Source organism: Osmerus eperlanus, chromosome 6 (genome assembly GCF_963692335.1).
Source record: "Osmerus eperlanus chromosome 6, fOsmEpe2.1, whole genome shotgun sequence".
In the NCBI taxonomy this organism is placed as follows: Eukaryota; Metazoa; Chordata; class Actinopteri; order Osmeriformes; family Osmeridae; genus Osmerus; species Osmerus eperlanus.
In genome coordinates, this window is record NC_085023.1 from 3,741,040 (window position 1) to 3,765,073 (window position 24,034).

The 24,034-nt window shown below is 53.9% G+C and overlaps 2 protein-coding genes across 4 annotated transcripts in view; one reads left to right on the forward strand and one right to left on the reverse strand.

Moving 5' to 3' along the window:
* Nucleotides 1–14,365, forward strand: part of map3k4 (mitogen-activated protein kinase kinase kinase 4) — a 33,856-nt gene extending 19,491 nt beyond the window's left edge. For 2 of the 3 annotated variants that reach the window (XM_062463017.1, XM_062463019.1), the window contains exons 19-29: nucleotides 153–290; nucleotides 8,240–8,340; nucleotides 9,558–9,638; nucleotides 10,086–10,277; nucleotides 10,504–10,574; nucleotides 11,203–11,319; nucleotides 11,541–11,700; nucleotides 11,909–12,031; nucleotides 12,478–12,584; nucleotides 12,735–12,914; nucleotides 13,463–14,365. In XM_062463017.1, the coding sequence (XP_062319001.1) occupies nucleotides 153–290; nucleotides 8,240–8,340; nucleotides 9,558–9,638; nucleotides 10,086–10,277; nucleotides 10,504–10,574; nucleotides 11,203–11,319; nucleotides 11,541–11,700; nucleotides 11,909–12,031; nucleotides 12,478–12,584; nucleotides 12,735–12,914; nucleotides 13,463–13,483 (1,291 nt within the window). In that variant the 3' untranslated portion in view covers nucleotides 13,484–14,365. The remainder of the gene's footprint in view (nucleotides 1–152; nucleotides 291–8,239; nucleotides 8,341–9,557; nucleotides 9,639–10,085; nucleotides 10,278–10,503; nucleotides 10,575–11,202; nucleotides 11,320–11,540; nucleotides 11,701–11,908; nucleotides 12,032–12,477; nucleotides 12,585–12,734; nucleotides 12,915–13,462) is intronic. The other variant, XM_062463018.1, reaches the window with a different exon arrangement.
* Nucleotides 14,366–14,424: 59 nt separating this feature from the next.
* Nucleotides 14,425–23,768, reverse strand: agpat4 (1-acylglycerol-3-phosphate O-acyltransferase 4 (lysophosphatidic acid acyltransferase, delta)). The gene is made up of 9 exons (XM_062463021.1): nucleotides 23,597–23,768; nucleotides 21,330–21,528; nucleotides 20,844–21,013; nucleotides 20,461–20,622; nucleotides 19,748–19,901; nucleotides 18,475–18,577; nucleotides 18,208–18,283; nucleotides 16,898–17,096; nucleotides 14,425–14,989 (listed from the first exon to the last, which is right to left on the reverse strand). The coding sequence occupies exons 1-9, from the start codon at nucleotides 23,627–23,629 to the stop codon at nucleotides 14,898–14,900; spliced, it is 1,188 nt and encodes a 395-aa protein (XP_062319005.1). The 5' UTR covers nucleotides 23,630–23,768; the 3' UTR covers nucleotides 14,425–14,897.
* Nucleotides 23,769–24,034: the final 266 nt, after the last annotated feature.

The following is a 24,034-nucleotide window of genomic DNA, read 5'->3' on the forward strand; positions in this document are numbered from 1 at the left end:
AAGCACGCACGCCCCTCACGCACGCACGCCCCTCACGCACGCACGCCCCTCACGCACGCACGCCCCTCACGCACGCATGCCCCTCACGCACGCACGCCCTGCTCCTCCCCAGTCCAGAGCACCAGCCAGCTCCTCAGTGTGTCTTATCTCAGTTCCAGGAGTTTACCATGTGACCTGCGGACCCAGCTGTGGCCCCCCGGCCCCAGGCCAGCCCCCGCCCCCCCAGGCCCTGCTGGGGACCCCAGCCACCCCAAACCACCTGGTGGCACCACCCCCACCAGTGACCTCAGGTAGCCCCCCCTACCCAAACAGGACTTGGTACCACACACTGTCAGCAAGGAACACAAGCAGAAGTACCATTTAATTGCCCCCCCACTCCACTTTTTCTCCCATACCACTCCTCCCCCCACATCCCTCCTCTTCCGCCCCCCCTTACTTCCCCCACAACTGCCTTCCTCCCATGCCCTTCTCCCCCACATCCCTCCCATGCCCTTCTCCCCCACATCCCTCCCATGCCCTTCTCCCCCCCATCCCTCCCATGCCCTTCTCCCCCACATCCCTCCCATGCCCTTCTCCCCCACATCCCTCCCATGCCCTTCTCCCCCACATCCTTCTCCCCCCCCATCCCTCCCATGCCCTTCTCCCCCACATCCCTCCCATGCCCTTCTCCCCCCCATCCCTCCCATGCCCTTCTCCCCCCCATCCCTCCCATGCCCTTCTCCCCCACATCCTTCTCCCCCCCATCCCTCCCATGCCCTTCTCCCCCACATCCCTCCCATGCCCTTCTCCCCCCCATCCCTCCCATGCCCTTCTCCCCCCCATCCCTCCCATGCCCTTCTCCCCCACATCCCTCCCATGCCCTTCTCCCCCACATCCTTCTCCCCCCCATCCCTCCCATGCCCTTCTCCCCCACATCCCTCCCATGCCCTTCTCCCCCACATCCTTCTCCCCCCCATCCCTCCCATGCCCTTCTCCCCCACATCCCTCCCATGCCCTTCTCCCCCACATCCTTCTCCCCCCCATCCCTCCCATGCCCTTCTCCCCCACATCCCTCCCATGCCCTTCTCCCCCCCCATCCCTCCCATGCCCTTCTCCCCCCCCATCCCTCCCATGCCCTTCTCCCCCCCATCCCTCCCATGCCCTTCTCCCCCCACATCCCTCCCATGCCCTTCTCCCCCCCCATCCCTCCCATGCCCTTCTCCCCCACATCCTTCTCCCCCCCATCCCTCCCATGCCCTTCTCCCCCACATCCCTCCCATGCCCTTCTCCCCCCCATCCCTCCCATGCCCTTCTCCCCCACATCCCTCCCATGCCCTTCTCCCCCACATCCTTCTCCCCCCCATCCCTCCGATGCCCTTCTCCCCCACATCCCTCCCATGCCCTTCTCCCCCACATCCTTCTCCCCCCCATCCCTCCCATGCCCTTCTCCCCCACATCCCTCCCATGCCCTTCTCCCCCACATCCTTCTCCCCCCCATCCCTCCCATGCCCTTCTCCCCCACATCCCTCCCATGCCCTTCTCCCCCCACATCCCTCCCATGCCCTTCTCCCCCCCCATCCCTCCCATGCCCTTCTCCCCCCCACATCCCTCCCATGCCCTTCTCCCCCACATCCCTCCCATGCCCTTCTCCCCCCCCATCCCTCCCATGCCCTTCTCCCCCCCCATCCCTCCCATGCCCTTCTCCCCCCCATCCCTCCCATGCCCTTCTCCCCCACATCCCTCCCATGCCCTTCTCCCCCCCCATCCCTCCCATGCCCTTCTCCCCCCCCATCCCTCCCATGCCCTTCTCCCCCCCATCCCTCCCATGCCCTTCTCCCCCCACATCCCTCCCATGCCCTTCTCCCCCCACATCCCTCCCATGCCCTTCTCCCCCCACATCCCTCCCATGCCCTTCTCCCCCCCATCCCTCCCATGCCCTTCTCCCCCACATCCCTCCCATGCCCTTCTCCCCCACATCCCTCCCATGCCCTTCTCCCCCACATCCTTCTCCCCCCCCATCCCTCCCATGCCCTTCTCCCCCCACATCCCTCCCATGCCCTTCTCCCCCACATCCCTCCCATGCCCTTCTCCCCCACATCCTTCTCCCCCCCCATCCCTCCCATGCCCTTCTCCCCCCCATCCCTCCCATGCCCTTCTCCCCCCCATCCCTCCCATGCCCTTCTCCCCCCCATCCCTCCCATGCCCTTCTCCCCCACATCCTTCTCCCCCCCATCCCCCCCATGCCCTTCTCCCCCACATCCCTCCCATGCCCTTCTCCCCCACATCCTTCTCCCCCCCATCCCTCCCATGCCCTTCTCCCCCACATCCCTCCCATGCCCTTCTCCCCCACATCCTTCTCCCCCCCATCCCTCCCATGCCCTTCTCCCCCACATCCCTCCCATGCCCTTCTCCCCCACATCCCTCCCATGCCCTTCTCCCCCACATCCTTCTCCCCCACATCCCTCCCATGCCCTTCTCCCCCCACATCCCTCCCATGCCCTTCTCCCCCCCCATCCCTCCCATGCCCTTCTCCCCCCACATCCCTCCCATGCCCTTCTCCCCCACATCCCTCCCATGCCCTTCTCTCCCCCACATCCCTCCCATGCCCTTCTCCCCCCACATCCCTCCCATGCCCTTCTCCCCCACATCCCTCCCATGCCCTTCTCCCCCACATCCCTCCCATGCCCTTCTCCCCCACATCCCTCCCATGCCCTTCTCCCCCCCCCATCCCTCCCATGCCCTTCTCCCACACATCCCTCCCATGCCCTTCTCCCCCCACATCCCTCCCATGCCCTTCTCCCCCCACATCCCTCCCATGCCCTTCTCCCCCACATCCCTCCCATGCCCTTCTCCCCCACATCCCTCCCATGCCCTTCTCCCCCCCCATCCCTCCCATGCCCTTCTCCCCCCCCCATCCCTCCCATGCCCTTCTCCCCCCACATCCCTCCCATGCCCTTCTCCCCCACATCCCTCCCATGCCCTTCTCCCCCCCATCCCTCCCATGCCCTTCTCCCCCACATCCCTCCCATGCCCTTCTCCCCCCCCATCCCTCCCATGCCCTTCTCCCCCCACATCCCTCCCATGCCCTTCTCCCCCCACATCCCTCCCATGCCCTTCTCCCCCACATCCCTCCCATGCCCTTCTCCCCCCACATCCCTCCCATGCCCTTCTCCCCCCACATCCCTCCCATGCCCTTCTCCCCCACATCCCTCCCATGCCCTTCTCCCCCACATCCCTCCCATGCCCTTCTCCCCCACATCCCTCCCATGCCCTTCTCCCCCCACATCCCTCCCATGCCCTTCTCCACCCACATCCCTCCCATGCCCTTCTCCCCCACATCCCTCCCATGCCCTTCTCCCCCCCCATCCCTCCCATGCCCTTCTCCCCCACATCCCTCCCATGCCCTTCTCCCCCACATCCCTCCCATGCCCTTCTCCCCCCACATCCCTCCCATGCCCTTCTCCCCCCACATCCCTCCCATGCCCTTCTCCCCCCCCCCATCCCTCCCATGCCCTTCTCCCCCCCACATCCCTCCCATGCCCTTCTCCCCCACATCCCTCCCATGCCCTTCTCCCCCACATCCCTCCCATGCCCTTCTCCCCCACATCCCTCCCATGCCCTTCTCCCCCACATCCCTCCCATGCCCTTCTCCCCCCCCCATCCCTCCCATGCCCTTCTCCCCCACATCCCTCCCATGCCCTTCTCCCCCCACATCCCTCCCATGCCCTTCTCCCCCCACATCCCTCCCATGCCCTTCTCCCCCCACATCCCTCCCATGCCCTTCTCCCCCCACATCCCTCCCATGCCCTTCTCCCCCCACATCCCTCCCATGCCCTTCTCCCCCCACATCCCTCCCATGCCCTTCTCCCCCCACATCCCTCCCATGCCCTTCTCCCCCCCATCCCTCCCATGCCCTTCTCCCCCCCCCATCCCTCCCATGCCCTTCTCCCACACATCCCTCCCATGCCCTTCTCCCCCACATCCCTCCCATGCCCTTCTCCCCCCACATCCCTCCCATGCCCTTCTCCCCCACATCCCTCCCATGCCCTTCTCCCCCCCATCCCTCCCATGCCCTTCTCCCCCACATCCCTCCCATGCCCTTCTCCCCCCCCATCCCTCCCATGCCCTTCTCCCCCCCCCATCCCTCCCATGCCCTTCTCCCCCCACATCCCTCCCATGCCCTTCTCCCCCACATCCCTCCCATGCCCTTCTCCCCCCCATCCCTCCCATGCCCTTCTCCCCCACATCCCTCCCATGCCCTTCTCCCCCCCCATCCCTCCCATGCCCTTCTCCCCCCACATCCCTCCCATGCCCTTCTCCCCCCACATCCCTCCCATGCCCTTCTCCCCCACATCCCTCCCATGCCCTTCTCCCCCCACATCCCTCCCATGCCCTTCTCCCCCCACATCCCTCCCATGCCCTTCTCCCCCACATCCCTCCCATGCCCTTCTCCCCCACATCCCTCCCATGCCCTTCTCCCCCACATCCCTCCCATGCCCTTCTCCCCCCACATCCCTCCCATGCCCTTCTCCCCCCACATCCCTCCCATGCCCTTCTCCCCCCACATCCCTCCCATGCCCTTCTCCCCCACATCCCTCCCATGCCCTTCTCCACCCACATCCCTCCCATGCCCTTCTCCCCCACATCCCTCCCATGCCCTTCTCCCCCCCCATCCCTCCCATGCCCTTCTCCCCCCACATCCCTCCCATGCCCTTCTCCCCCACATCCCTCCCATGCCCTTCTCCCCCCCACATCCCTCCCATGCCCTTCTCCCCCCCACATCCCTCCCATGCCCTTCTCCCCCCCCCCATCCCTCCCATGCCCTTCTCCCCCCCCCCATCCCTCCCATGCCCTTCTCCCCCCCACATCCCTCCCATGCCCTTCTCCCCCACATCCCTCCCATGCCCTTCTCCCCCACATCCCTCCCATGCCCTTCTCCCCCACATCCCTCCCATGCCCTTCTCCCCCACATCCCTCCCATGCCCTTCTCCCCCACATCCCTCCCATGCCCTTCTCCCCCCCCCATCCCTCCCATGCCCTTCTCCCCCACATCCCTCCCATGCCCTTCTCCCCCCACATCCCTCCCATGCCCTTCTCCCCCCACATCCCTCCCATGCCCTTCTCCCCCACATCCCTCCCATGCCCTTCTCCCCCCCCCATCCCTCCCATGCCCTTCTCCCCCCCCCATCCCTCCCATGCCCTTCTCCCCCCACATCCCTCCCATGCCCTTCTCCCCCCACATCCCTCCCATGCCCTTCTCCCCCCCCCATCCCTCCCATGCCCTTCTCCCCCCCATCCCTCCCATGCCCTTCTCCCCCCACATCCCTCCCATGCCCTTCTCCCCCCCCCATCCCTCCCATGCCCTTCTCCCCCACATCCCTCCCATGCCCTTCTCCCCCCACATCCCTCCCATGCCCTTCTCCCCCCCCATCCCTCCCATGCCCTTCTCCCCCCACATCCCTCCCATGCCCTTCTCCCCCCCACATCCCTCCCATGCCCTTCTCCCCCACATCCCTCCCATGCCCTTCTCCCCCACATCCCTCCCATGCCCTTCTCCCCCACATCCCTCCCATGCCCTTCTCCCCCCCATCCCTCCCATGCCCTTCTCCCCCCCATCCCTCCCATGCCCTTCTCCCCCCACATCCCTCCCATGCCCTTCTCCCCCCACATCCCTCCCATGCCCTTCTCCCCCCACATCCCTCCCATGCCCTTCTCCCCCCCCATCCCTCCCATGCCCTTCTCCCCCCCCATCCCTCCCATGCCCTTCTCCCCCACATCCCTCCCATGCCCTTCTCCCCCCCCATCCCTCCCATGCCCTTCTCCCCCCACATCCCTCCCATGCCCTTCTCCCCCACATCCCTCCCATGCCCTTCTCCCCCCACATCCCTCCCATGCCCTTCTCCCCCACATCCCTCCCATGCCCTTCTCCCCCACATCCCTCCCATGCCCTTCTCCCCCCCATCCCTCCCATGCCCTTCTCCCCCACATCCCTCCCATGCCCTTCTCCCCCACATCCTTCTCCCCCACATCCCTCCCATGCCCTTCTCCCCCACATCCCTCCCATGCCCTTCTCCCCCCACATCCCTCCCATGCCCTTCTCCCCCACATCCTTCTCCCCCACATCCCTCCCATGCCCTTCTCCCCCACATCCCTCCCATGCCCTTCTCCCCCCCCATCCCTCCCATGCCCTTCTCCCCCCACATCCCTCCCATGCCCTTCTCCCCCCCACATCCCTCCCATGCCCTTCTCCCCCACATCCCTCCCATGCCCTTCTCCCCCACATCCCTCCCATGCCCTTCTCCCCCCCATCCCTCCCATGCCCTTCTCCCCCCCATCCCTCCCATGCCCTTCTCCCCCCACATCCCTCCCATGCCCTTCTCCCCCCACATCCCTCCCATGCCCTTCTCCCCCCACATCCCTCCCATGCCCTTCTCCCCCCCCATCCCTCCCATGCCCTTCTCCCCCCCCATCCCTCCCATGCCCTTCTCCCCCCCCATCCCTCCCATGCCCTTCTCCCCCACATCCCTCCCATGCCCTTCTCCCCCCCCATCCCTCCCATGCCCTTCTCCCCCCACATCCCTCCCATGCCCTTCTCCCCCACATCCCTCCCATGCCCTTCTCCCCCCACATCCCTCCCATGCCCTTCTCCCCCACATCCCTCCCATGCCCTTCTCCCCCCCATCCCTCCCATGCCCTTCTCCCCCACATCCCTCCCATGCCCTTCTCCCCCACATCCTTCTCCCCCACATCCCTCCCATGCCCTTCTCCCCCACATCCCTCCCATGCCCTTCTCCCCCCACATCCCTCCCATGCCCTTCTCCCCCACATCCCTCCCATGCCCTTCTCCCCCCACATCCCTGGGCTCTCCCTCTCTCCCCAAACTAAATTCTTATTGATTAAGAGGTGCTTCAGCTTGACTATAAGCTCAAGTCCCAGATGTTATTGTGCCTCTGCCAGCTCCCAAGGATCAAGTGGTCCTGTCAGAACCCGAGCCCATAGAGCAGGCATGGCCTGGCCCCTGCAAGTCTGACTGTCCTCACTGTCAGAACCCGAGCCCATAGAGCAGGCATGGCCTGGCCCCTGCAAGTCTGACTGTCCTCACTGTCAGAACCCGAGCCCATAGAGCAGGCATGGCCTGGCCCCTGCAAGTCTGACTGTCCTCACTCAATATAGAAACCTTCATATGAAACATTAATACGATATTCATTTTGGTGCCACTATGATCCAAAGCGACCAACAGAGCGGGGTTTGAACTGTCTCTAGATCTGTAGTCAGATGTTCTAACCGCTGAGCCACGCCCACCCTCTCCCATGGTAAAGACTGCAGTATACTCTTGACTGTACAGCAGTAGTTTGATACATCACAAGGAGTTAAAGACACAAACTACCTCTAAGAGAGAGAGAGCAAGAGAGAGAATGGGCGAGAGAGAATGGGCGAGAGAGAATGGGCGAGAGGGAGATGGGGGAGAGAGAGAGTGTATGTCCTGCTAACTCTTGATGCTGCCCTGTCTGGCTGTTCCTCCTAGACGTGTCCTGCTCTATACTGTGTCCTGTCCTGTGCAAGCATGCCACACTGCCTGCTACACTGTTGTGTGTCATCGTGTGTGTGTGTCATGGTGTGTTAGTTAGGACAGAGAATAGACCAGCAGTCCAACAGCTGTGCTGCTGCATGACAGTGTATAGAGAGTCTTGCTATTGATACTGATGTTTCCTGCCTGCTTCCTATTCATCCTCTGCTCTCTCTCATTCTCTTCTCTGCTCTCTCTCCTGTTCTGGTCTTTCTCCTTTTCTCCTCGTTTCTCCTGATCCGTCTACTAACTTCATTATCTGCTCACTCTTTTTCCTCTGCTCTTCCATGGTCTCTCTCTTTCTTCCCTGGTCTCTCTACTCTGGTCTCTCTGTCTCCCTTGGTCTCTCTCTTTTTCCTGGTCTCTTTCCCCTGGTTTCTCTCTCTTTCCTGGTCTCTTTCCCTTGGTCACTCCCTTGGTCTTTCCACTGGTCTCTACTCTGGTCTCTCTTCCCTGGTCTCTACTCCGGTCTCTCTCTCTTTCCTGGTCTCTTTCCACTGGTCTCTCCCTTGAACTCTCTCTCCCCTGGTCTCTCCCCTGGTCTCTCCACTGGTCTCTCTCTCTCTCCTGGGCTCTCTCTCTTTCCTGGGCTCTCTCCCCTGGTCTCTGTCTCTCCCCTGGTCTCTGTCTCTCCCCTGGTCTCTGTCTCTCCCCTGGTCTCTCTCTCTCCCCTGGTCTCTCTTGTCTCTCCAGGGGCTGTAATCTCCATGAGAGCGACCGTCTGTCCTCGGTGGCTGCTGAGCTGCAGTTCAAGTCTCTTAGTCGTCACTCCAGCCCCACGGAGGACAGGGAAGGTAGGAGAGATGACGACTTCCTGTCCGTCTGCCTGACGTCCTGTCCGTCTGCCTGACGTCCTGTCTGTCTGCCTGACGTCCTGTCTGTCTGCCTGACGTCCTGTCTGTCTGCCTGACGTCCTGTCTGTCTGCCTGACGTCCTGTCTGTCTGCCTGTCATCCTGTCTTAGTGTTTCCTCTATGTTGATTTTGGCGTGGCGGCCTGCCACGGCAAGATTCTTGCCGCCACGGTATCAGAAATAGGGCTGTACAAAAGGCCGTCTCTCAGCAGTGATTGCTAGAGTGCATGTCGGAGAATAGCACGGACACACGCTTCACACCGCAATTGAGATTGCGTGTGTGCGTCCATATATGTCGTATTACTTATACTGTCAGTTCATTTAAGCCTGTTATTGTATTCGTAATTGTATTAACTGGTGATTTTCGTTTTGTATTCTTCACCTGCTAGCTAAATTGCACGTGGCTGTTGATTCGATAGCGATTGCTGAACGCTCTTGCTCACGTGTGTATTTTAGGTGCATTATTATGCTGAAGTAGTTACACTGCATTACACTGCATTAAGATAATGTCATTAATAGTGGGTTTATTGTTATTATTTGCTACAGAATGCTTAGCCGATCAAATTAAGCAGACAGTGGACACATGCTTTAGAGTGGCCTACCTTAATCGATAGGCTAGGCTGTTGACCATTTACAATAAGTTGTCACTTCAATTATTAATTGGCAGCATTTATGCCATTTAGAAGAATACTTTATGACTGAAAGGGCTGTCCTTAAGTAGCCTAACCTTATTGCTTTAGGGGAAATGGGACGAAAATATGTACAATATTACATTAATTATTAGACAGTAGACTATTACATTAGTTGTTGTTGTTTTTGTTGTTTGGACAGACCTGCCCCCACTGCAAAAAAAAATCCTAAAGGAAACACTGTCTGTCTGACATCCTGTCTGTCTGCCTGACATCCTGTCTCTCTGTCTCTCATCCTGTCTGTCATACTGGTGGGTGTGGGATGTTTCTAATAGTGTTAAGTGTTATAATGTTTTCCAGGGGGTTCCTGTGCTTAGTGTTGATGGTGATGTTGTTTTCCAGGGGGTTCCTGTGCTTTAGTGTTGATGGTGATGTTGTTTTCCAGGGGGTTCCTGTGCTTTAGTGTTGATGGTGATGTTGTTTTCCAGGGGGTTCCTGTGCTTAGTGTTGATGGTGATGTTGTTTTCCAGAGCCCTCGTACCCAAAGGGAGACCCCAGCAGCACAGCACGCAGGAGCTGGGAACTCCGCACCTTCCTCAGCCAATCAAAAGGTGAGAACTGTGATGACATCACCGCCTGACCTTTTACAGCCTGGGTCAAACATCAAATCAGAGACCAGTTCATTCTCTTAACCCCACCCTCACCTGCTTTCCTTCCTGTCTCCTCTCCATCTCTCTCCTCTCCATCTCTCTCCTCTACATCCCTCCTCTCCATCCCTCTCCTCTCCATCTCTCTCCTCTACATCCCTCTCCTCTCCATCTCTCTCCTCTACATCCCTCTCCTCTCCATCTCTCTCCTCGCCATCTCTCTCCTCGCCATCTCTCTCCTCTCCATCTCTCTCCTCTCCATCTCTCTTCTCTCCATCCCTCTCCTCTCCATCTCTCTCCTCTACATCCCTCTCCATCCCTCTCCTCTCCATCTCTCTCCTCTCCATCTCTCTCCTCTCCCCTCCATCCCTCTCCTCTCCATCCCTCTCCTTCTCCCTCTGTCCCCCCCAGACACGGCCGCCCGTCAGAACCCCATGGAGTCGGTGCGTAGCTCGATCCGCTCCTTTGAGGAGAAGCGCTACGCCGTCATGAAGCAGCGCAACATCATCGGCCAGGTGTGCCACACCCCCAAGTCCTACGACAACGTCATGCACGTGGGCCTGCGCAAGGTCACCTTCAAATGGCAGAGGGGCAACAAGATAGGTATGGAACTGGCCCAGGGGCAACAATATGGGTATGGAACTGCCTCAGGGGCAACAATAGGGGTATGGAACTGCCCCAGGGGCAACAATAGGGGTATGGAACTGCCCCAGGGGTAACAACATATGGGGCAGTTAGGGCAACAAAGTAGATCAGACCATACTTCCCTCCTAGACCTCCATGTCATTATCAGTCTTCTCTCTCACACTCTCCCGCTCCCTCGTTACAGGTGAGGGCCAGTATGGGAAGGTGTACACCTGTATCAATGTGGACACAGGAGAGCTCATGGCCATGAAGGAGGTATGTGGTCCCGCCCCTCTGTCTGGTAATCCTCTATGTTCTGATCTCTCTTAATTCTGGTCTCTCTTAGTCAGGGCCGTCGCTAGACCCTTTTTACTGGGGCACGTGCCCCAGAAGATTTCTTTTTAAAGAGTTTGAGTTTTAACAATTGACTTCATTAGTCAGTGCATTCATTTAGCTTGAATCCAATCAACGCATGTAAAATCAACGTAGTTTAACCAAAAACACAAAGTGATGCGTGGACGCAGAGTTCCGTGTCTGCACGCTCTTCTGTGCTTGCTGTAACAGCCACTGCAGCACGCACACATCAGTCCAGGTGTCGGCACGCACGTCAGAACTGAGGCAGGCTAAGAAAACATGAAGAAACGAAAGAAAGTTTCGAAGTCATCTTATTTTGACTCAAACAACAACATGAGTCCAACGTATTATATTACACAAAGCTCAAAAAACAGTATTTGCGCTCAAGTTATGGCAAAATAAATAGCTGCACACTTGCATTAACTATTGATGTCCCTACCAAAGCTGATATCAAACTTGCGTCCCTGAACTGTATGCATAATGATTCGGGGCCTGCGCCCCAGTAGAGGGTTAGGTCTAGCAACGCTTAGTTCTGGTCTCTGTCCAACAGATCCGCTTCCAACCCAACGACCACAAGACCATCAAGGAGACGGCAGATGAACTGAAGATCTTCGAGGGCATCAAGCACCCCAACCTGGTCCGCTACTTTGGAGTGGAGGTCCACCGGGTAGGAAACTGGCAGGCAGTGTAGTCGGTTACAAGTCCTTTCATGTCATACTCAGAAATGACACCTTTAAAATCTGTATGAAAGCTGATTACATGTGAGACTAACTATGATCCCCTCCTCCCTCCCTCCCCTCCTCTCCCTCTCCCCCTCCTCCCTCCCTCCCCTCCTCTCCCTCTCCCCCTCCTCCCTCCCATCCTCTCCTCCTCCTCCCCTGGGGCCAGGAGGAGATGTATATCTTCATGGAGTACTGTGACGAGGGCACCCTGGAGGAGGTGTCCAGGCTGGGGCTTCAGGAGCACGTCATCCGCCTCTACAGCAAGCAGATCACCACGGCGATCAACGTGCTGCACGAGCACGGCATCGTGCACCGAGACATCAAAGGTTCGCATATACACGCACGCACATACACACGCATACATATATACACACACTCACTCCGACGCACACAATTATCACAAACTCTTCATAGCCCACTTTGCAGCCCTGTTTTTGAGTGTAGCTGGGGTGTGGAGGTGCTGTCTGAAGTGTGGAGGTGCTGTCTGAAGTGTGGAGGTGCTGTCTGAAGTGCTATTTGCTGTTCTGGTTGAAGGAGCAAACATCTTCCTGACGTCGTCGGGCCTGATCAAGCTGGGTGACTTCGGCTGCTCGGTGAAGCTGAAGAACAACGCCCAGACCATGCCTGGAGAGGTGAACAGTACCATGGGCACCGCAGGTGAGACGCTCTGCCTGCCATCGCCTGCTGCCGCCACTAGAGGCCACTGCTGCATAGAGCATGGATGCAATCATCCGCCCAAAAAACCCTGCTTGTAGTTATATTTTTGTGGTTCCTGCTCGGGAAGGTGAGCTGCTGTACTCTGAATGTGACCATCAGGGGGAGCTGTGGCACCACCAGTACAGTCTCACTGCATGTTAGAAGTAGAGCCCACAAACTCATGGGTTCTACCAACCTTGTTACCGTGGAGGCCACCTGTCCTGCAGGTTTACGGTGTTGATGATCAGAGTTGGAGCTGTGTCCTAGCCCCCTGTGTCCTAGCCCCCTGTGTCCTAGCCCCCTGTGTCCTAGCCCCCTGTGTCCTAGCCCCCTGTGTCCTAGCCCCCTGTGTCCTAGCCCCTTGTATGCTAGCCCCCTGTGTCCTAGTGACGGTCTTCTCCCCCCAGCATACATGGCCCCGGAGGTGATCACACGGGCGAAGGGCGAGGGTCACGGCCGTGCAGCCGACATCTGGAGCCTGGGCTGTGTCCTCATTGAGATGGTCACCGGCAAGGTACGACTGCACGCATACTGCAGGCTGCGCCCCATCAGCAGATGGCAGATGGGGACACCTTGTGGCCATACATGGTACTACAGGTGTCTCTCCCTATACCCTGTGTCTCTTTCTGTACGTCCCCCCCCCCCCCCCCCCCCCCCCCCGCAGAGGCCATGGCATGAGTACGAGCACAACTTCCAGATCATGTACAAGGTGGGCATGGGCCACAAGCCGCCCATCCCTGACAAGCTGAGCCGGGAGGGGAAGGACTTCCTGTCCCACTGCCTGGAGAGCGAGCCCAAGCGCCGCTGGACCGCCAGCATGCTGCTCGACCACCCCTTCGTCAAGGTCCGTCCCGCGACAACCTCTCACTGGCTTCCTGTTCAGGCAGGAAGTGACAGGGCATGTTTGCATGGGCCAGACCTGGATTCACAAGCACAGTTGGGGGTGTTGACCTGGACCAGTCCTGTCCTGGTGTACAGGCTGGTCCTGGTCTCCAGTAGTGTCTCTCTCTTGCACAGGAATTACTGTCCTGTTCTTGAGATGTGTTTGTTTATGGAAGTTCTGGTGCGGTCACCCAAATTGAACCATTCTCAAGAGTGGAACCGCTCAGCCTCTGAGGTGAATCCAACACACCTCAAATACTTGTTTATGGTTCTTTGTGACTGAGCTCTGTTCACCAGTAGATGATGATGACCATGTGATCACTACTGAGAATGCGCTGGACCAATGCACGCTTGTATGTTAGAGAGACAGAGAAACACACAGTCAGTCACATGCTGGTGTGATTCAATCAGGATAACAGGCGTCACATGGAACCATGGTTTAACAGCAGTCCTCTCTCTCCACCCCCTGACCCCCTTCTCCCTCTCTTGCTCTCCACTCTCTCTCTCCAGGTGTGCACAGATGAGGAGTGAGGGGGAACCTGAAACTGGAATGTTTACACTTTTCTGTAGCACTGCTGTACATGCTGGGCAAGGGCTTGTGGGTAACAGGAAGCTGTCACTGGAGCAAGAGGACGTGGAGGAGGTGGAACTTCAGGCTGACGGCACATGCATCCTAACTGACGAACTGTACGAAGATTTCATAATTTAAGAGGGAACTGGAACATGGAAGAAGGAAGTCCTAATATGGCCTCTTGTGGGGGGGGGGGGGGGGGGTGAATTGTAAATACTGTAATAACGGATTGGGCTTGGATCCTTGTATAAAACAATATAAAGTAATTATCTCCACCTCTGATGATGTCACCGGGAATGGAAGAAAGAAAACATGAAGATGGGAAGTGCTAAAGCGAGGGATATGAACAAGATCAAAGCTGTGGCACTTTTAACCTGAGGGGGTGGTGGGGCGGGGGGTGAAACCCTCTCTGTGGATGCGACCTCACACACACACACACGCACACACACTCGTGTTAGGAGTGTGTAGCTCACCACCCAAATATGCAATCAGCCATCAGTACAACACTCACAGGCTGAAGCACAAACAAGGGAGGACGTTTGAGTTCAGTCTTCAGATCTCTCCTCCAGGGCTGGTCCAGGAGCCCCATGTTAGCCAGTTGGTCTGGGGCTGTCACATGGGCAAAGCTTCACACCTTCTCTGGTGGGCTAGTCACATGACTGGTGGGCTAGTCACATGACCGGAGCATAACCATTAAGAGGAGAGAAATCAAGCCCACTCCCTCCCTGCTGCTGAGAACAGACACACTCATATACACACACACACGCAAACTGACACACACGTATGAACCCCTGCTGCTCTTCATGTGTTATGTAAAAACAATAAAGCAAGCCTTTTTTTTTAAGAAACACTGAGTATGTCGTCATTTCTCTGTGGTCTGGTCATTCACTACGCAGATGCATTACATTTACATGTTTATTCATGTCGAATATTTTTTTTTCAAAGCAACAGACAAATAGTGCATGTAGAAAGTACAGCTTCATGTATGCAGTATCTTTGGTTTGAAATGCATTTGTTTTTACTATGAGTAGAAATGGAGCAAAGCTTTCTCTGCAAACATGCAGACAAAAACAAATGTACAGCTAGTACCCATAACAAACACACCTGACCATTTTATTAAGCTGAACTACAGTCTATCTGCAGCCTGCAAGGCTGTGGTCCGGTGGGGCTGGTCCTGTTCTACTAGACTGCTTCAGGGCAGATGAGGGCCTTTGGCATCAGCATATTCAGTGTGCAGGCAGGTTTGGCCTCAGGATTGTGTTGGCGTAGACAGGTCTGAGCATGCAGCTCTGGTTTGAAGGCAGGTCTGAGCATGCAGGTCTGGTTTGAAGGCGGGTCTGAGCATGCTGGTCTGGTTTGAAGGCAGGTAACATCTCAGGTGTTCAAGGTGTTTCTCTCCTTCACCCCGTAGCTGGAGCCCCTGTTGATCTCTGTCTGTCCGATCATCCAGCGCACTCCTGCTGAAGCTGAGGGCAGAACAGGGGAGAGGACAGATTACTACTCTGACTCAGGTCTGTTAGACTGGAGCTGCATGCTCTGACTCAGGTCTGTTAGACTGGAGCTGCATGCTCTGACTCAGGTTTGTTAGACTGGTGCTGCATGCTCTGACTCAGGTCTGTTAGACTGGAGCTGCATGCTCTGACTCAGGTCTGTTAGACTGGAGCTGCATGCTCCGACTCAGGTCTGTTGGACTGGAGCTGCATGCTCCGACTCAGGTCTGCTGGACTGGAGCTGCATGCTATGACTCAGGTCTGCTAGACTGGAGCTGCATGCTCCGACTCAGGTCTGTTGGACTGGAGCTGCATGCTCCGGCTCAGGTCTGCTAGACTGGAGCTGCATGCTATGACTCAGGTCTGCTAGACTGGAGCTGCATGCTCCGACTCAGGTTTGCTAGACTGGAGCTGCATGCTCTGACTCAGGTCTGTTGGACTGGAGCTGCATGCTCCGACTCAGGTCTGTTAGACTGGAGCTGCATGCTCCGACTCAGGTCTGCTAGACTGGAGCTGCATGCTATGACTCAGATCTGTTAGACAGGAGCTGCATGCTCCGACTCAGGTTTGCTAGACTGGAGCTGCATGCTCTGACTCAGGTTTGTTAGACTGGAGCTGCATGCTCTGACTCAGGTCTGTTAGACTGGAGCTGCATGCTCTGACTCAGATCTGTTAGACTGGAGCTGCATGCTCCGACTCAGGTCTGTTGGACTGGAGCTGCATGCTCCGACTCAGGTCTGTTAGACTGGAGCTGCATGCTCCGACTCAGGTCTGCTAGACTGGAGCTGCATGCTATGACTCAGATCTGTTAGACTGGAGCTGCATGCTCCGACTCAGGTTTGCTAGACTGGAGCTGCATGCTCTGACTCAGGTCTGTTGGACTGGAGCTGCATGCTCTGACTCAGGTCTGTTGGACTGGAGCTGCATGCTCCGACTCAGGTCTGTTAGACTGGAGCTGCATGCTCCGACTCAGGTCTGCTAGACTGGAGCTGCATGCTATGACTCAGATCTGTTAGACTGGAGCTGCATGCTCCGACTCAGGTTTGCTAGACTGGAGCTGCATGCTCTGACTCAGGTTTGTTAGACTGGAGCTGCATGCTCTGACTCAGGTCTGTTAGACTGGAGCTGCATGCTCCGACTCAGGTCTGCTGGACTGGAGCTGCATGCTCCGGCTCAGGTCTGTTGGACTGGAGCTGCATGCTCCGACTCAGGTCTGTTGGACTGGAGCTGCATGCTCCGACTCAGGTCTGCTAGACTGGAGCTGCATGCTCCGACTCAGGTCTGTTGGACTGGAGCTGCATGCTCCGACTCAGGTCTGCTAGACTGGAGCTGCATGCTCTGACTCAGGTCTGTTAGACTGGAGCTGCATGCTCCGACTCAGGTATGTTGGACTGGAGCTGCATGCTCCGACTCAGGTCTGCTAGACTGGAGCTGCATGCTCCGACTCAGGTTTGCTAGACTGGAGCTGCATGCTCTGACTCAGATCTGTTAGACTGGAGCTGCATGCTCCGACTCAGGTCTGTTGGACTGGAGCTGCATGCTCCGGCTCAGGTATGTTAGACTGGAGCTGCATGCTCCGACTCAGATCTGTTAGACTGGAGCTGCATGCTCTGACTCAGGTTTGCTAGACTGGAGCTGCATGCTCTGACTCAGGTCTGCTAGACTGGAGCTGCATGCTCTGACTCAGATCTGCTTAACGGTTTCAGATCACGAAGATCAACACAGGTTTGTTGGCTCTTCATTCACACAGACAAACTGTTGATGATGATGCAACCCAGGTGGACATCATTTGCAGGGGTTATAACATCAACGATACTCAGGAGTTATCACTACTGATGTCCTGAAGCACGCTCCATACCCCCCAACCGTGACCCAGGACCCTACCCATGGAGCACAGGCAGAGGGAGGCCAGGATGTTGCAGGTGGACCCGGACTGGACCAGCTGCGCCAACACCAGGCCCAAGGGGTAGAGCAGCAGGCCCGCCCAGACCAGCCAGTTGAGTAAGGACCAGGCCCGACGAGGGAGGCTCAAAGTGGGCCCTGGGAACCGGCCAGTCTGGGCGTAAAGCTCCTGGAACTGGTCCTGAGGGGAATACAGAAACAAACCAGCACGAATGAGGTGGATGCCATCAACCACTCCAAGATTACCCATACATCAACCACATTAACATTATCCACTAATGTTGACTAACATTACCCTCTCTAACATTAACACTAACCTCCCTAACATTAAAATGAACCCCTCTAACATTACCCCTTCTAACATGAATATTAACCTATCTAACATGAACATTCTAACATTAATATTAACCCCTCTAATATTAACACTAACCTCTAACAAACATGAACCCCTCTAACAGTAACTCCTCTAACATTAACCCTTCTAACATTAACAATAACCCCTCTAACATTAAACCCTCTAACAATAACCCCTCTAACATTAAACCCTCTAACATTAAACCCTCTAACATTAAACCCTCTAACATTAACCCCTCTAACATTAAACCCTCTAACATTAACCCCTCTAACATTAAACCCTCTAACATTAAACCCTCTAACATTAACCCCTCTAACATTAAACCCTCTAACATTAACCCCTCTAACATTAAACCCTCTAACATTAACCCCTCTAACATTAAACCCTCTAACATTAAAACCTCTAACATTAAACCCTCTAACATTAACCCCTCTAACATTAACCCCTCTAACATTAAACCCTCTAACATTAAACCCTCTAACATTAAACCCTCTAACATTAAACCCTCTAACATTAACCCCTCTAACATTAAACCCTCTAACATTAACCCCTCTAACATTAAACCCTCTAACATTAAACCCTCTAACATTAAACCCTCTAACATTAAACCCTCTAACATTAACCCCTCTAACATTAAACCCTCTAACATTAAACCCTCTAACATTAAAACCTCTAACATGAACCTCTAGGCTATAACGTTACCCGTTAACAACATTATCAACTCAAAATGAGGGTTAGGGGAGTAACATTAACAATACACACCATGACATGACATGTCATAGGAACATGGCTAGTTTACATGACGTGACAGAAGTGAATATGCCGGATTCAGTGTGGACAGAAAGTGTCTGATTTGACGTGATAGTCGGGCGCTTGCATCCAGTTAGGACCCGGTGTTAGAGGTTTACAGGCACATTATCTGCAGTGGGATACTGACTTTCTCCTGGTAGAGCTTGTGGAGCCAAGCAGAGCACTCTGCCTCATCTTCAGGGACCAACTCCAGAGGAATTCTCCTGCGGGGAAGAGAGGGGGGCGGGACACACACACACACACACAAGAAATGGAGGAGAGGAAGGGGGGTCACATGGGCTGAGATCAGTCCCCATACTTGATCTTTGGAAATCAGACTTCACCAATCAACTCAGTTCTCATCTATAGAAGGGAGTTACTGTACAGCGATAGAAGAGGATACTGTTGTCGGTACCTTACATATAAATCTGCGTGATACTTCTTCCCGTTGAGCAGTCCCAGCAACGTGGGATTCTCGTTGTTCCGGAAGTTCAGCGTGGAATCGTAAACTGCAGCGACTACACAGGAAGAAGAGCAGAGAACTGAAATGTTAGAACTGCACTCTTCTAGTTCTGGTCCTTGACTATCAGCTACACTCACTGTATGCACTATCTGGACATCACTTTAGATAAAAATGTCTGCTAAATGAGTCCATGTAAAGGTAACACAGAGGTAGCTGTGTTCATGGGCAGCTATCTGGGGCGGTCAACTATATTTGTCTTGCAAATGTTATCTCCTCCTGCCAGTTCCATTCTCCTGACAGTTAGAGTCCAGTACGTGACAAGGTGTCCTTCAAACCTTTGTCCTCCTCTGCGCTACGGGTCTGAAGGAGAACAGAGCTAGCTGTCCAGGACCTGGATACAAGCTGGTCTGAGGTCTGAGATTCAAACCCAGGGGTGTCAGAACGTGGTGCAATGCAGCAGAATCAGCCTTGGGATCAGGACCAGAATGGTCTCTGTAGTGCTTTGGTATTGACAAAACCCTACTAAGACTGAGTGGGGGTTAATGACCTTACAAGGACAGGTGAGCAGGTGAGCAATCCTAAGTCAGGATTTCCTGACTTAGGATGGAGGACAGAAGATACCTCTAGCTTGGCTGTTTTATACCTGGGAAATACGTTCATTGGGCAGTTGGTCTAGAGTTTATTACTGTTGTTTTGGCTGATTGTACTGAGGGATTGTGTTCTTTGAAAACGATGCTGTGATGTTGGAATGTCTTTCAAGCAGTGAGCCAATGACAGAAGGGCCATGGGACAGCTGAGTGATTGTGTTCTGATGGACCAATGACTCTTGAGAACTGTGTTCTATGAAATGGCGTGCTGTCTTTAGGTTCGGGATTCATTGTGCATCGGCTGGGAAGTGTTGATGTTACTGGATTCTCCGGTTCTGTCTAGGAAACTAGATGGCATTGTCTAGCGAATAGCGTTTCTGTGTTATTGTGTTAAACTCTCCATGATTAATAAATATGATGTTATATAAATTGTATTGAAAACCCCTTTCATACATTAAAGGAGCAATATTATCTCTCCACAAAATGTCCCTGACATTCACATGGTCAGTTACAACACAGTCATATAATAACTACATGGGCACCAACATAGGGGCGTTGTCCCTGAATTCGGACAGCAGCCATTTGACTGAATGTGTGATTGTTCATGTGATGATCTGTCTCCTGTGTCGGGTTCTCACCAGTTCCCCGGAGGTTCTGGACGGTCACCCAGAAGCCCCGGGTGCGGGGCAGGAGGTGGTGCTTCAGGCTGGGCAGGCCCTTGCTCTGGGCCACCTGCATGCTGGCACGGTGCTTCTCCGGGGTGAAGCGGGTCCCCTCACAGTGAAGCAGGAACTGGAGGAGTGAGAGGGCAGAGGTCAGGGGTGTGTGTGAGGGCGTGTGTGCATTTGTGGTGCATGTGTGTGTGTGTGTGTTTGTATGTGGTACATGTGTAAGGGTAAGTATGTGTGTGTGTGTGTGTGTGTTCTTCAGACACGCTGGCCACCCACCCGTTCACCAAGATCACAATCTGAGATGTGATTATTAGAGTTATGTAGCTGAGGTCATGTTATTGGTCCACTGTGACTGGTAAAAATACAGGCCGTTCATTGCAACTAACAACTAAAATATTGTTAGTATTGCACTTTTTGTCCTTTATGACCTAATTTACTGTACAAGTACTACTTTGCTTTGAAAAAAAAAAAAACATCTGCAAAATGTATCAAATGTAATGAAAAAATAAAAAGAATGTCTTTTTTATACAATATTATACATACAGTATAATATTGCATGCCTGGATTGTTACCTAGCAACATCATGAGCATCATGTAAACAGTATCTTGTAAACAGATGCATGTTTATAGCAACAGATGTGTGCGTGATCCACGGTGATGGATGTGAATGTGTTCTGTACCCAGAACTTCTCTGGGTAGTCCCTGAGGTTCTGCAGACTCTGGGCCACAGTTCTGCGATCCTCCTCCCACTTCCTCTTACAGAACACAATCTCCTGGAAGTACCACATCCAGCCAATCAGAGGCACGTATGCCAGCTCCTTCTTGGCCAACACCTTGGAGCTCTGGCAGGAGGGACAGGATGACGTTGGAGAAAGTTGTGTGAATTACAAAGCTCAATTTAAAACTTTAATAACAGTCAGATACTTTATTAACAGTTAGACAGTTTGTGAATAGGATTTTGTGTGCCCAGAGAAGTACTCTAGAATAAAACCCTCAGGTACACCTAAAGCAATTAAAATACAGACTGATCTTGTTCACTTATTCAGCTCAACTGTTCTCTCACCCCGAGAACCCCGAACCTCTCACAGAAGGTCCAGCCACACAGGAAGTCGATCTCAAAGTTGTGGTTTAGGACAACGATGGCGCTCTCTTTCCCGTACAGCTGGAAGCTCTCAGGGTCCGTGTGCAACGTACACTCAGTCCCGGACCACCACTCCAGCACTGCCACCATCTCTAAGGGAGGCACACACACACGCACGCACCCATCGACATACAAACACACACACAAGCACCCACCGACACACACGAGAAGTCAAGGCTGGCACATATAAGAACAGGAAATCACATCATCATTCGTCAAACTTCCTGTTTACACAACACTGCTTATGTTGCTAGGTAACGCTCCAGGCCTGTAGCCATGGCAGAGCTGAAAACGAGGTCACCCTGTCTGCCCAAGCATCATCTATAAACTCAACAAGAAAGAACTAGCTTTCCTGAAGTCTGCAGGACTGTTCAGAGTAGAAAGTCACCCACAGATGACAGCACTCACGGCTAGCTATGGAGTACCCCAGCCTGCAGTTGATCCTGCGAGCCAGCTGCTTGTTGATTGGCCAGAGCGGGAGCGTGCAGACCTGTAATAGGTTGATAAGAAGGCCGCTAGCCAAGAAGACGTAGCAGATGATCAGGTGACACACGAACTGGGACTTTAGCAGCTGAACCACACCCATCATTCCTCTCCAAACGGCTTCCTTTAGGAAAGGAAAATTATGGAATTATCAGCCAATCACATTCTGTGATCAGACACCAAACTTCCAGTCCCGACGAACCCGGCAGGAAGTGATGAAGAACCTGAAGATCAAAAGCTCTCTGTCTTTTATCCCCCCCTCCCATTTTACACTGTGTAAAGAATTTCTACTGATTATTTTTGTAAATGTATTAATTAGTTTATCTATAAGGCTTAGATTGTATCAAGCAAATCCTGTTTATAAAATAATCCAGGCAACAATCCATCTGGATGAAAACAAAAAACAGACGGCCGCCAGGCTGTGTCCGCCATGTAGGCTGGGTTGAGTGTTAGTCTAGGACAGGCTAGGGTTAGGAATGTAGGCTGGGATTCTAGGACAGGGTTAGGAATGGAGGCTAGGATGTGATTCTAGGACAGGATAGGGTTAGGAATGTAGGCTAGGATGTGATTCTAGGACAGGCTAGGGTTAGGAATGTAGGCTGGGATGTGATTCTAGGACAGGTTAGGTTTAAGAATGTAGGCTGGGATTCTAGGACAGGGTTAGGAATGTAGGCTAGGATGTGATTCTAGGACAGGGTTAGGAATGTAGGCTGGGTGAGTTAGTCTAGGGCAGGGCTAGGGGTTAGGAATGTAGGCTGGGTGAGTTAGTCTAGGGCAGGGCTAGGGTTAAGGAGGCTGGGTAAATGTTAGTCTAGGGCAGGGCTAGGGGTTAGGAATGTAGGCTGGGTGAGTTAGTCTAGGGCAGGGCTAGGGTTAAGGAGGCTGGGTAAATGTTAGTCTAGGGCAGGGCTAGGGGTTAGGAATGTAGTCTTGGGGAGTGTTAGTGCAGGGCAGGGCTCTGTTAGCAGTGTAGGCTGGGGGAGTGTTAGTGCAGGGCAGGGCTCTGTTAGCAGTGTAGGGTGGAGTGAGTGTTAGTGCAGGGCAGGGCTCTGTTAGCAGTGTAGGGTGGAGTGAGTGTTGTTCTAGAGCAGGGTAGTCAGCCTGTTGACACTCCCTATAACCATCAGACAGAAAGCTTTCCCTTTATCCCTCCCTGGCTGACTGACTGGAGGCTCCAGGTTTACCTACATGTCTAAACACACTGACCAAGTCTTAACCCTTGTGTTATCTTCGGGTCATTCTGACCCATCAGTCATTGTGACCCACCGTCGTATTGCGACAGATTTACCGCATACAAAGACAAAGTGAAGCATTTTCTTTTAACCGTTGGCTGTCTCAGACCCCCCACATTGCAAAGGTTAAAAGAAAATTATTTTAATTTGTTTTTGTATTGGGTAAAATTGGGTAAACACAACGATGGTTCGTTATGAACCTTTGGGTCATGTGACCCGAAGGCAGCACGAGGGTTAAAGAGAAGATGGATCCCCCTAAACACACACACACCTGAAAGTAATTTCTACAGTTGCTCAGTGTCTATGAAGAGCTTTCCAAATGACAAGTTGTGTGACGTTAAAATATGTCGACAAAACTACTGCACTGGTAACAAAAACGTTAGTTGAAACTTTCTGCGGGACAGGGCCAAGTATCGGATAGTTGTGTTTTTAAAGGTAAACATTCCAGTCTCCTGCAGATATGATTCATGTCGATAAACCCTGCCACGGGACTCTTAAACAGGCAGTTAGCAGTTTATTCATGGCCGTTTTGGCCCGAAGCTGTTTTTTGATAACACCAGTAGTTAAGAACAGTTTTGTTCATACTAAAATTATCTGACGAAGTGGCGCTAAAGGTAGGCCACTGTGAATAACATTCGATTTTCAAGACAGATGGCGTTATTTCTAGAGAACCATAACATGTTATGCTGATAACCATTAACAAAACATTTATTACTGATTGAAATTCTATGGAGGAACAACACGCCAACTGGTTAATTCCCACATGACTTTCTCCAATCTCCTTTTGTGTCTATTACGATTACATTGACAAAATTTAACAAAAACTTAACTTGCCTACGTCTTTAAATAGAGACGATGAGGTTCAAGAAACATTCGAACAATTTAAACTTTTGCGACATGTAACACTTAGTCTAAAGAAAAGCGTGATATAGGCGACACTAACACTTAATTGTGCCTTACCAAGACGTGCCCGTCCTTTAAAGATGGAAGCATATGGATCGATAGTTTCCAACCTTCAAGTATGCCTCGGACATCTTGACTAACCGGTTTGGTCTGGGAAGCGCACTAAACTTTGAGGCGCTCCTGGAAACGAAGCCTGTTTTGCATGGAAATGTCCAATCAATTTCTCGGACTCGGAGCTGTGGCTTGAATCAAACGATAACTTTCTCTGTCAAGGAAAGTTTGAAGATAGATCTTAAGCTCTAAATTTGAGTCACCACTCCTCAATTTAAATCAATTAGGCCTACCGTAGTCTAATCTGCCGGTCACAAATGCAACTACTTTAAAAGCGAACATTGCTACGCCTATCAAAGCTTAACTGCTGATTTCTTGGAACAATTGTGCCCTCTGTTGGTAAACTGTCAATCCAAAACAGTTCACATAATGTCATTCATATCG

Excerpts from the sequence above, each read along its gene's own strand:
- agpat4 (XM_062463021.1), bottom strand. The coding sequence starts at position 23,629 with ATGCTTCCATCTTTAAAGGACGGGCACGTCTTG. Across the intron at positions 19,902-20,460 it reads ACTACCCAGAGAAGTTCTGG|TTCCTGCTTCACTGTGAGGG; the intron begins GTACAGAACACA and ends TCACTCCTCCAG. Across the intron at positions 14,990-16,897 it reads CCTCTGCCTGTGCTCCATGG|CTTCAGCAGGAGTGCGCTGG; the intron begins GTAGGGTCCTGG and ends TTCTGCCCTCAG.